General features: G+C 38.7%; 1 protein-coding gene across 1 annotated transcript in view; it reads right to left on the reverse strand.

The window, feature by feature from the left end:
- The window catches only part of SMC1B (structural maintenance of chromosomes 1B), a 1,336,696-nt gene that overhangs the window by 1,098,064 nt on the left and 225,205 nt on the right, over positions 1-13,427 (reverse strand). Inside the window, exon 5 of the mRNA XM_030213853.1 lies at positions 5,729-5,967. Coding sequence (XP_030069713.1) covers positions 5,729-5,967 — 239 coding nt within the window. The remainder of the gene's footprint in view (positions 1-5,728; positions 5,968-13,427) is intronic.

Below are 13,427 nucleotides of genomic sequence, written 5' to 3' on the forward strand. Positions count from 1 at the left end.
GCTGGGGGGGTTCCGCGCGCCGGTCTGCTACGTTGGTTTCCATGCTCCCTCTGCCCCGGAACAGGTTACTTTCTGTTCCGGGGCAGAGGGAGAATGGATACCAACGAAGTTGAGGCGTGCACCTGGGGGGGGGGGGGGGGGGTTATTCGCTGGGATGGGGGGGGGGTGTCCTTTCGCCAGGGGGGGGGGGTCGCACTGCACCGGGGGGGGGGGGGGGCGGGGTGCATCGGCGATCCACCCCGGGTGTCAGCGCCCCTAGGAACGCCACTGGTGTAGGGGCTCATTCTGAGGGAAGTGAGATGTGTGTCTATGTTTTTTTTACAGCAGCTTAGCAGTTCTTCTGTTTAGATATTGACAGGGGGAGGGGTGGGGGGGGTTGTAGGGGGGTGGGGTGGTGTGATGGGGGGGAACTGGGATCGTGCATCAGTGTGTATGTGTGTGAGAGGGTTGATGGTGGCAGGGTGTGAACTGGGATCTGGTTTTGGCTCACCTTATGTGTTTGGGCTAATTCTGAGCCAAGTCAGATGATTGTCATTTTTTTTTTACAGCAAGTTGGGGGTTGGGAAGGGTGGAACTGGGATCGTTCATCAGTGTGTATGTGAGTGAGAGGGTTGATGGTGGAAGGTAGGGGCAGGCTTTGCTAATTGTGAGGCTGCAGTGTATTTCTGTGTTGGTGTGTGTGCCAGTATCAGAGGAGAGTATCAGAGCATATTTCCCTACTCCTCTCCCTGCCTACAAATCGCTCCAGACTTCTGCCAATCTCAGCAACCACCCGCGCACATTAAACACCCTCAAACCACACACACACCCTCAACAGAACGCAGCAAGGTAGACGCGGAGGCTCACCATCACACAAACTACATCACCAAAAAACCTTGCTAGCCCCCGTTTCATTCTGTTCAGAAATGGGGCTTTTTTACTAGTATAAGTAAGCCATCTATAACAAAATATATTGATACACATATAATAAAACATAAAATTATAAAACATACTGTATATAACAGGCTATCCAAATACCAAGGAAACAATTAAATTTAAAAATTAAAAAAATTAAAAAAATAAGACACGTACCTAAAATGGAAAACTTAAAAAAAATATATAGAAAAATATGAAAAAATGAAAAAATAAATATAGTAAGAATCAAAATCAAAATAAAATAAAAATGAATAGGAATGAAAATAAAATAAAAATGAAAAGCTAACAGAATTGAAAGAGAGGGGCTAACTATAGAGTCAAATACTCACTTGCAATGTGCCACTAAAGAATCAATTACTCACTTGCAATATCCATAAAAGAAAAAGAAAACCAGCACATCCAGAATGTCCCTAAATTGATGAAACAAGAAGTTAATCTAAAGTGTAATTATTATTCAAAGCGTCATTCAAAGGACACCAACTGTCAAATACAGCCTTAATATGTAAAATGATGAAATGTAACAATGCAAACGGGAGTCTCCTACCATAAATAATATTTAAAAAATGAATTGTATATGACGCATCTAAAATCATAAAATCGTCAAAGCTTATAATTAATCGTAACCACTTGTAACCATTCGCCTCCACCTACCCTCCTCTCTTCCTTCCCGTTCACATTAATTGATTTGATTTGCTTACTTTATTATTTTTTTTGTCCATTAGATTGTAAGCTCTTTGAGCAGGGACTATCTTTCTTCTATGTTTGTGCAGCGCTGCGTACGCCTTGTAGCACTATAGAAATGCTAAATAGTAGTAGTAGTAGTAGTAATCCATGTGGAAGGTATCTATTGTTCAAAATAAACACTAAAAAAACAAAAAAAAAACAAAAAACAAATCACCAAAATAACCAAAATACCAGATCATCCACTGGACATCATTCAATCACTCAGCGAAGAGAGTAACTCATAAAATTGTTGACGTGGGTGCGATGTATAACGCATTACCCCAAGGGGAAAGCTACAAACAAAAGTTACTTACGATCATATGTCTGATCATCCAGAGACGCTCTGCTAGTAACGCTGGAAAAGGCGGCGGAAGTGGCATAGTCTTTATATACGTCATTTCCTTATTAAAAAATGCGACAAAATCTAAAATAGTTGATATATATAGAATATATCAAGGATCACTGGAAAAAAACAAAATGCACTGAAGAAAACAAAACACTTATAGGAGCAGCACATATAATTTATGAAGAATGAGAAAGTGGAAAAATAAAAAAAAATAATCATGATGAACTGCCTCTCAATCTCAAATCACTCTACTGTGAAAAATTGTTTGTTTTATATCTTACTAAAAACTGTAAATAAAAATAGAACTATTCCATTAGATTACTCCTGATTAAAACACCAAATGAAAAAAAGTAAGAAAAAATCTTCACATATAGCACAATAATGTGCTGTAATATGTAAATGCCCTCTCCACATATTTTTTATTTTGTAAATAACCATCAACTTGTGAAAAAATATATACACACTCTTTAAGCTAAAAAAAGTGTATGAATAAAAAATATATGTAAACAATAAAAAATATAAAAATAAATAAAAAGAAGAAATCTAGGCAAGTCACCCTAAACAAAATAGTGTGCATTGGTTTGGCTACATAAAAGTGAAATCTAAGCAAGTCACCTTAAGTGAAATAGTGTGCATTGGTTTGTCTCTATAAAAATATGTCATTTCCGCATCAAAAACGTGCCAAAATGCAAAACAGCTGACAGACATAGAAGACATCAAGGAGCACTGGAAAAAACAAAACACCCACAGGAGCAGCATGCATAATTTATGAAGAATGAAAAAAAGGAAAAATAAAGAAATCATGATGAACTGCCTCTCCATCTCAAATCACTCAACTGTGAAAAATTGTTTATTTTTTTATCTCACTAAAAAATGTAAAAAAGTATAACTATTGCATAAGGTTACTCCTGATTAAAACACCACATGAAAAACGTAAGAAAAAAATCTCCACATATAGCACGATAATGAGCTGGCAATATGTAAATGATCCCTCCACATATTTTTTATTTTGTAAATATCAAATACAATCAAAGGGCACACTCCGCTATAATTTGTCAATACAACAAATATATATACACTCTTTAAGTTGAAAAAGTGTATGAATAAAAAATATGTAAACAATAAAAATAAATTTAAAAAAAGTGAATAAAAAGAAATCTAAGCAAGTCACCCTAAATAAAATAGTATGCATTGGTTTGGCTCCTTAAAAATAAAAAACTAAAAAAGAAAAGAAAATACAGATAATTGTTTAAAATAATACGTGTCCTATTTTTCAAAGAAATACAGATAAATTTGTTTCCATATTTCACCCATTTGGGTGCAAAGTCTGCAATTCGAAAATAAACTGTTGCTCCTTCATAAGGAGGAGGGTATCAACTGGTCTTCCTCTCCAATTTTGTTTGTGTACAAATATAATGCAAAAATGTAAATCTTCAAATTTGTGTCCTAAATCTCTAGAATGTTCAACCAATGGTTTCTCTAGTGCATTTCTTTTTAAAGCACTCTTATGTTCAATAATTCTAATATTAAATTTTTTCTTGTTTTTTTTTTTGTTGCATTTGTACCCCGCGCTTTCCCACTCATGGCAGGCTCAATGCGGCTTACATGGGGCAATGGAGGGTTAAGTGACTTGCCCAGAGTCACAAGGAGCTGCCTGTGCCGGGAATCGAACTCAGTTCCTATATACCCCAAACCACATGGACAAAGCACTGCATAGATGACATTCTTGGACTTACAATTTGAAAACTCTTTTAAATGTATTTTTTTGTTAGTGGATGGAATCTGGAAAACTGTAGTTTTCATATTAACGTTGCAAACGGAACAAGATCCACAGGGGAAATGTCCTACTGGTAGATTTCTCAGTGTTATAACCTCATTGCATAATGCTGATGGAACTAACATTTCTTTTAGGTTCCTTTCTCATTTGTATGCTATAAGAAGTTCCTTATCAGTAAATGAACAGACTTCTTGTAACAGATGCCAATGTTTTCTTATAATTTTCACAATGGGGTTAGACATGTGATTAAATGGTAAAGTGCATACAATTTTATCATTATTTTTCTTCTTAACTGGTTTTAACAGTGTGGATCTTGATAAACTAGATGCTCTCTGGAATCCTTTATGAATATGTTGGGATGGATAACCCTTTTCTTGAAAACGCCTTGTCATATCAATAGACCTAAAATAAAATGTGCGAGGGTCAGAGCACAATCTATGAAGACGTAAGAATTGGCTGTATGGTAGGGTTTTTTTCAAAGATGAACTGTGACAACTGTTGTACTTCAAACATTTGTTGACACATGTGGGTTTCCGATAGATGTCTGTTATGAATTTATTACCTTTAATACTAATATTAATGTCCAAAAAAGGAATGCACTTCATATCATAATTCATTTGAAATTTCAGGTTGAAATCTAAAGTGTTTAATCAACAGAAAATAACTCTCAAGGTTTGTGATTGTCCCGATCCAAATCAAAAAAATGTCATCTATGTAGCACTTCCAAAGTAGGATATTGGTTCAAAAATTATTATCTATCAGACACTTCTCTTCAAAGTTACTCACATACAGATTCGCAATGGATGGTGCAAACATTGCACCCATAGCCGTGCCTTTGATTTGTTGATAAAACCTTCCACTGAATGTGAAATAATTCTTGGTTAATCCAATAATAGCTAATTCAATAATAAAATCAGTGGGTACGCGACGGTCAAAATCTCTATTTGTTATAGTTCTCCTAATAATTTCAATGGATTCTAATTGAGGTATGTTTGTGTATAGACTCTCTATGTCTAAGGTTACTAATATTATATCTTTGTTAGGTATAATTGTATTCAATATATTAATCATGTCTGCAGAGTCATGTATGTATGTCATGTATGTATGCTAACAAAAAGTCGTAGAAATGTATCTACAAAAACAGAGAGTGGTTCCAATATTGAACTACAAGCAGATACAATGGGTCTGCCCGGTGGAGAGGTAAGGGACTTATGTATTTTCGGTAGAATATATACGGGCTCATTTTCAAAGCACTTAGCCTCCCAAAGTTCCATAGAAACCTATGGAACTTAGCCTCCCAAAGTGCTTTGAAAATATGCATGATAATGTGGGAATGACCAGTTCTTCAACTGTTAGAAAATCTGCTTCTTTCAATGTAATGTATTGGGCTTCCCTACCTAGTGAAACTAATGCACAAATTTCTTTTTTGATGGTACAAGTAGGGTCATTCTTAAGAGCTTTATAAAAAGTACAATCATCCAATTGTCTATTAATTTCTTTAATATAATCATCTTTATTCATAATAACTGGTTGCACCACCTTTAGCAGCAATAATTGCAACCCAATGCTTCATATAATTTGATATCAGTCTCTCACATCGCTGTTGAGGAATCTTACAGCTTCTTGCTCTTAAGGAACATAAATTCCAACAGTCAAAAGATGTTATTCACTATAAAGTGTAAATAATTTTTCATATTAAGCAGATTATTTGAATAAAACCCTGGTTGCTTATTTTATCTTCATAGAAAAGAAGCATTATGTTCAAAGTTTGTGATTATTTGGAGTACACACCATTTCTGGAATATCATGATGACCATTTTGACTCACTCATTTTTTATATGAGTTATTACTGCTACTAGCTCCCTTATATTCAAATATTAATTATTTTAATTATATTCTTATGAAACAAATGCTCAGGAATATCTTGCATTACCAAAAAAAAAAAAAAAAAGAAAGAAAAATCTTACTTTGCATCTTTTTCAATTTGTAGTTGTTCTCTGCTTAGTTTTCCAAGCTCCTTTTTCTTTGCTTTTAGTGATTCTTCAGCTGCTGAAAGATGGCCTTTTCTTCTAGTCACATCTTCATTCCTTTCATTCAAGGTAAGGTTTACAGCACTGATTTTTTTTTCATTGTGAAAAAGCTTAAAAAGTTGTAACTGGATCCTGCTTTCCTGAAGCTCTTCAATCAGGGTTTTGTAACGTTCTGCCTAAAAATGTATAAAGGAGTCAATTTAGTATAAGATAACATAAATTAGGGGTCAAAAAGCTGCACGCTATGCCTGAATTATATAACATCTCTTTTGTTACCCAACTCCAAATCTTTCTTATCGCTATTCTTACGTAAATCTCAGGGGGTACTGAGTAATGGATTTGTCAGATAACCATGTCACCACCCTTTAGGCTATATATATGAGGTTTATTGAACGTCTCCGTCACCACCATGTCACCATCATTCAGGCGGGAAAGAAAGCCAGCAGATCAATGTCACAACAAAAAGATTTTATTGAAGATACCGTGTATGAACAAATCGCCCGACACAGGCCGTGTGGTCTCTAGCATACACAAATGGACACACCATTATTGAAGCTTCAATAATGGTGTGTCCATTTGTGTATGGTAGAGACCACAGTATTCCCATTTTAGCTGGTTTTTTCTTGACTTTTATGCACCATATTTGCCCCTTTACGAAGGTTTCAAATTAGCCCCTGACGCAGCCCTAGGTGGGCGAAACACGGCCTGTGTCGGGCGATTTGTTCATACATGGTATCTTCAATAAAATCTTTTTGTTGTGACATTGATCTGCTGGCTTTCTTTCCCATATTGGATTTTGCAGATCGTTTGCCTTGTTGTTTTTTGGGACCATCATTCAGGCTACATATATTAGGTTTATTAAATGTCTCCGAACTCAATTTACATAGTAACATAGTAGATGACGGCAGAAAAAGACCTGCACGGTCCATCTAGTCTGCCCAACAAGATAAACTCATATGTACTACTTCTTGTGTATACCTTACCTTGATTTGTATCTGCCATTTTCAGGACTCAGACCGTAGAAGTCTTGCCCAGAACTAGCCCCACCACTCAAACACCAGCCCCGCCTCCCAATCTCGGCTAAGCTTCTGATGATCCATTCCTTCTGCCCAGGATTCCTTTATGTTTATCCCACGCATGCTTGAATTCCGCTACCGTTTTAATCTCCACCACCTCCCGCGGGAGGGCATTCCAAGTATCTACCACTCTCTCCGTGAAAAAGAAAATGAAGACCCATGACAAGATATAAAAAATGCTTTATTGGAATTCTAAATAAAACAAAACTTGTGATGACATGCTACACTTCAAAATTATCAATAATAAAATTTGCTATTTTTTCATACCATTTAAATTCTAGTTTTGATCTTCATATTTTCAAAACAAAAATATTTTCTAGTTCAAGATGCATGCAATGCAAACATCATTGCTTTTATACCAAAATGAATTTGTATGAAAACAGCAGATGTTTGAGTTTAATAACTTAAACCAATTCCAGATCTACAGATAAAAAAAGTTACTTCTTCACACATTCCACTTAGTCATTTTAGATACAAGCTTTACAATTTTACATCACTTCTTAGATATCACTTATTTCTAAGTTTGTAAAATTTCTGCCCAGACCACCCTATTTAACATGTCTCTCTGCCATAATATGGCATCTTGTTACCAAAAGTGAAAATGTTAATTTTCATATTATAATTAGGGCTTCTGAGTTGTGTTTTCCCAGTTAGGGGTGTTCATTGAAGGCATGGGAGAAAAAAATCACTTTGTTTTTGCACCACAGGTACTATTGCTTGGAACTTTTTACAGTTAAAATTATGTGCCTGTGCAACAGTCAAGAGTACAGCAAAAAACAATTGAGTGGAAGACAGTACAAGCCAGGGTAGGGGTGTTTTCCAGTATTTATCCAAACATGATGAATTTTGATGTTTTTTGCATTGGGGGTTTTTATCAATATTTATCTGTTAAAAGCTAAAATCTAAAGCCTTAATTATAATCTTCCAATCTGTTCAGAATTTACAGTTAAAGTATCACCAGCAAGGACTTGCTGTTCAATAGAAACTGGAATGTTAGAAATAAAACCCTAAAGAAACAATGCATTAACAGCATAACCACCCAAACTAGTGATAGACCTACAAGTAAACTAACTAGACAAAACAAGATTAATAAACCTAAGGCTCTATTAAAGCACATTCCATTGCTATTCATCAGCAGGGTCTGGGTAGCTACTGTGAAAGACACAAAGGGATAGCACTTTTCAAAAAAATAAATAAAATTTTTAAACAGAGTTGTTACTTTGTCAACTCTTTACATAAAGTAATTTTGTTGGAGTACTTTAATGATCTTATGCTTAACTGTTCTTTCTTAGCAAATTGGGGGGCCCTTTTACCTAAGGCATGCTGAAAAATGGCCTTCAGTAGTGTAGACGCGTGTTTTGGGAGTGCGTAGAATCTTTTTTCAGCGCACCTATAAAAAATGCCTTTACATTTTTGATGAAAATGGACATGTGGCAAAGTGAAAATTGCCGCATGTCCATTTAGGGTCCGAGACCCTTACCGCCAGCCATTGACCTAGTGGTAAGGTCTCACGCAGTAACTGGACGGTAATGGTCTATGCAGGTAAAATGCTGATTACTGCCCGTACGCCAGAAAATATTTTCCAGCGTGTACAAATGAAATTAGCGCACGGGCCACGCAGTAGGTGGGCAGTAAATTGGAATTGCTGTGTATTGGGCGCATGTAGGCACTTACACGGCTTAGTAAAAGGCCCCTAGAAAACATATTTGAGCTGCAGGCATGTTTTCTAATTTGCTAATAAAGACCAGTTAGATAAAATGTTATAAATTTAGATGCCAGCATAACATTTTATCTAGGCAAGAGAATACTCGTAAATTAAGCCCAGTGTAACCACACAATATGCAAACAATTCTCATGGCTAAATGTTCAGCAAAACAAGAGGTTGGCCAGTTTTACTGGATCAGAAAAGATAAGCCTTTTGGTTATATTTTGGAATAAGAGGAAATGACTTCACTAGAAGTGAAGACGCTAGTAAAAACACATAATAATCTACCGTTTAGTTATAAACTAAGTGCCCTGTTTCTAAGCCGCGCTAAAGGCGTGTTAGTATTTTTAGAATGCGCTAATTTTGTGCACATGCTAAAAATGCTAGCATGCCTTAGTAAACAAGGCCCTAAACTGCCTATACTTCTATAAAAGCATTCCAACCATTTTAGGGGCAATTTTCAAAAGCTAATTCCTCAGGCAAATTAACTGTTTGAAACTAACCACCTTTAATGCAGGTAAAACACATTTTTCTGTGATGGGCTTGGTTTTACCTGCACTGTGTGGAGGAACTAAGGGCATTAGGGTTACTTCAGGGGAATTAATACAGAGTTTTGTAATTTTTATCAGTAAAACTATCTGCAGAAAAAACAGGCAATTTTCAGAAGACAATTTATGCTTATTACTTTTCCTTTGAAAGCTGTATAAAGCTCACACACATTTTTGGTATTAACGCAGGCAGTTTTGACAATTCTCTCATCTATATATAGTACAAAGATTTGCTTCAAGAAAAATTACATTATGCTAGGGTTAATAAATCTCAATGACTATATTTTATCAAAATTATACTGGGGCCAAGGTCGGGTCTGTAAACCACTTCAAGTAAGAATGGAAGCTCAATACACTCAGGCATGCAAAGTTTGAAACTAAGTAAAATTTTCAAGTCTACCAGCCATTTAGGATATTGCTCTCTCTAAAACATATGTGAATACTTTTAACTCGTATGCTAATATATTAGTTGCCTTTGAGATTTCTGCATTTTGGCTTTAACATTTAGCTTTTAAATCACAATTTGGTCTAGGGGGACCAGTATACAATAGTCTTGAGAATGCCTGCACCAAAGCGGTACTTCTTGAATCTAAATCAACCTCAGTTCAGAGAGGAAATGCTCTTAAGTACCAGAGTAACAATATTGTGAAAAATACCACTTGAAATTTCCAATTCATGTACAATTGCTAAAATTGTCACATCCTATAAAATAATTCTCACCACCAACGTTCTAATGTGGGACTGCCTGTGTCCGTGGCTCCTGGAGTTGCTGAGCTAGGCTCTGTAGCCAGGATTACATCACTCACAGCTGATTCCCAGGCAGGGGGAGGAGTAGGGAAACTACTCCTCCCCCTGCCTGGGAATCAGCTGTCAGTGCACCGCTCCCTGCCACTTTGGAGCAAGTGGCAGGGAGCCGCGCAGCAAAAAAACTGCAAGCGCAGGACCACAGAACCCTCGGTGCATCACCCAAGCCCCCCCCCCCCCCCCCGCAATCAAAACACCCCCTCCCCCCGAAGCACATCAAACACCCCCCTCACCCCACCCGAAGCACATCAACCCCCTCGCCACCCGCAGCTGCCACCGGCAACGCTGTCCGGCCGCTGCTGCCTCCCCCGCCGAGCAGCAGCGGCCACTACAAAAAGAAAACAAGCGACAAATGTCTTCAAACCCAGCCCAAATCATCCGCAAATGCCCGAGTCCTAAAACACAGTCTCTGCAGCCGCTCCTCCTCTCGCCTCCACGTCACTGCCCCCGGAGTAAGACCCCGGAGAAGCACAGCGACGTGACAGGCAAGAGGAGCGGCTGCAGAGACTGCACCCCAAGACTCGGGCATTTGCGAATGACCTGGGCCGGGTCCAAAAACATCCATCGCTTCTTTTCCCTTTGTAGCGGCCGCCGCCATTCAACAGGAGAAGCAGCAGCGGCCGGACAGCAAAAGATATACAAAAAAAGAAATAAAGAAAAAAAGAATGGAAGATTCAGATAAGCTAAGCTAAGTGGACTTTTATTATAAGATAAAGTACTTGAGTTTAAAATGACGGGTAAAAGTCTAAATATTAAAAGTATGGATCAATGAGGAATACATGCCCACCATAAGAATAATGCCTGGCTCATATATATAGCCTGAATGGTGGTGACATGGTTATCTGACAGATCCATTACTCAGTACCCCCTGAGATTTACGTAAGAATAGCGATAAGAAAGATTTGGAGTTGGGTAAAAAAAGAGATTGTTTATGAAGAACACCCTCCATTAAATATAATATTGATACCGGGCTAATAAATGAATTATATAACAGCATTTGAGTGGCCAGATTCTGCTACAAAATACTAGCATAAGCATTTACACATCAACATTTAGTTGTGAACACTTGTGCTGTGACGACAGCAGGAGTGACTAAATGTTAGTGCTTGGGTGCATGACACTATTCTATGACCAATGTGCGCAATGGTTAGTCATGCCTATGACCCGCCCATGCATGCACCCCTTCTGCAATTGTGCACTGTAGAATTTTAGCGCTAACTTTATAGAATAGGGACGTAAAGCAGTTTCGCATGCCAATTAGTTCTTGTTAAAGCTAATTATTGATAGGTACTGCCAATTGAGCACCAATTACTTAAGTTATGTGCACAACTAGTTGTATTCTACAAATAGGCATACAATTGAACACCAAGCTATGGGCATCATATATAGAATAGGAAAATGTCTAGTGATACATATAGCATGATTAAGCAGCATGACCTACCATCTTCTCCAAAGAAAACTTGCATTAATAACATAGTAACATAGTAGATGACGGCAGAAAAAGACCTGCACGGTCTATCCAGTCTGCCCAACAAGATAAACTCATATGTGCTACTTTTTGTGTATACCTTACCTTGATTTGTATCTGTCATTTTCAGGGCACAGACCGTATAAGTCTGTCCAGCACTATCCCTGCCTTCCAACCATCGGCTCTGGCACAGACCGTATAAGTCTGCCCAGCACTATCCCCGCCTCCCAACCACCAGCCCCGCCTCCCACCACCGGCTCTGTATAACTGCAAGTATAAAATTCAGCTACCAGATTATTAACTGGTACACCAAAAAAATCCCATCATATAACAAGTGGCATTCCTGGGGGGGCTGACACCCGGGCCGGATCGCCGATGCACCCCCCGCCCCCCCCCCCGGGTGCAGCGCCCCCCCCCGGTGCAGCGCGCCCCCCCCCCCCCAGCGAAAGGACACCCCCCCCAACCCCGGCGAAAGAACCCCCCCTTCCCAGGTGCACACCGCGGGGGGGGGAGGGGGGTGCCGCGCGCCACTCAGATTCGTTCGTTTCCATGCTCCCTCTGCTCCGGAACAGGAAGTAACTTGTTCCGGGGCAGAGGGCGCATGGAAACGAACGAAGCTGACCGGCGTGCACCCGGGGCGGACCGCCCCCACCCCTTGGCTGCTTGTGAAACAGACTCAAATTCAAGATTCTATCGATTCATAAAGCTTTACAGAATAATGCAAGGACAGATCAAGATCAAGTACGCATACGTTATACCATATCTAGTTGGGCAGACTGGATGGACCATGCAGGTCTTTACCTGCCATCTAGTATGTTACTAAGTTATATTCTTACATCTACTTGGATAATTATATAGGCCAGTGAGAGCACTTCCATTAGAAGAAACTGCTGTCAATCCCTACCATTTCAAAACTCATTTTGCTGAGGCAAGGAGCTCTACATTTGTTATTGCAGGACCTGTTATACGGAATCAGCTGCCTGTCACTTTGAGGTTAATGGCAGATATCACTGTATTTAAAAGGTAGCTGAAGGCTTTAATTTTTTTACAGAAACCTCTAATACTTGAAAGGCTCAGTCCGCTTGTTTTTTCTTAAGATTAATGCTCTCATTTTAATATAGCTACATAAACTGGCAGAAATAATTAAAGATGGCATAAAAAGCAGAACATATAGCTATGAAGGACAGTACATATATGTTTTATTTTAGTTTAATATACCACCCTTACTGAAAATATCACAGAGCAGTTTACATAAGAAAATCAATAAAAAGAAAATAGGAAAGTAACCATTCATGCAACATTCGTACAAGAGGCAAAAGGCATCTTAAAAATGAAAAAAAGGGGGGGAGACATAAGAAAACAATACAGTACAGGTCAGTAGATTCGAGGTACTGGATCATCTAGAGTCATTTGGTCCCCAAGGGGTCCTTTTACTAAGCCGTGTAAGCGTCTACATGTGCCCAACGCGCGTCAAAATCGAGTTACCGCCTGACTACCACGTGGCTCTTGCGGTAATTTATTTTTGGAGCGTGTCCGATACGCGCGTCTGAAAAATATTTTTTTTATTTTCGGATGTGCCTAACAGACGCATGCCAAGTGGCATTTGGTGCACGTAGGTCATTACCGCCCAGTTACCGCATGAGTCTTTACCACTAGGTTAATGGCTGGCAGTAAGGTCTCAGACCCAAAATGGACGCATGGCAATTTTCATTTTGCCGCACGTCCACTTTTGGCAAAAATTTAAAAAAGGCCTTTTTACAAGCGCACTAAAAATGGATCGGTGTGCGTCCAAAACCCGCGCCTACACTACCGCAAGCCATTTTTCGAATCCTTTATTTTTGTAATTTTTGAAGTTATGTTCTGAAAATTAGCTGATGTTGTTTGTTTTTTCAATAGATCTTGAAAGTCAGACACCACGGACCCTGATGAAGGATTCGAAACTTAGGCCAAAGTCGTGCCGTGGAGGGTGTCTAACAGACTGTTGAGCTAAAAAGATAAGTGCATGATCCGTCGATTAAATATATAGACGGTTTAC

Source organism: Microcaecilia unicolor, chromosome 9, assembly GCF_901765095.1.
Source record: "Microcaecilia unicolor chromosome 9, aMicUni1.1, whole genome shotgun sequence".
Lineage (NCBI taxonomy): Eukaryota > Metazoa > Chordata > Amphibia > Gymnophiona > Siphonopidae > Microcaecilia > Microcaecilia unicolor.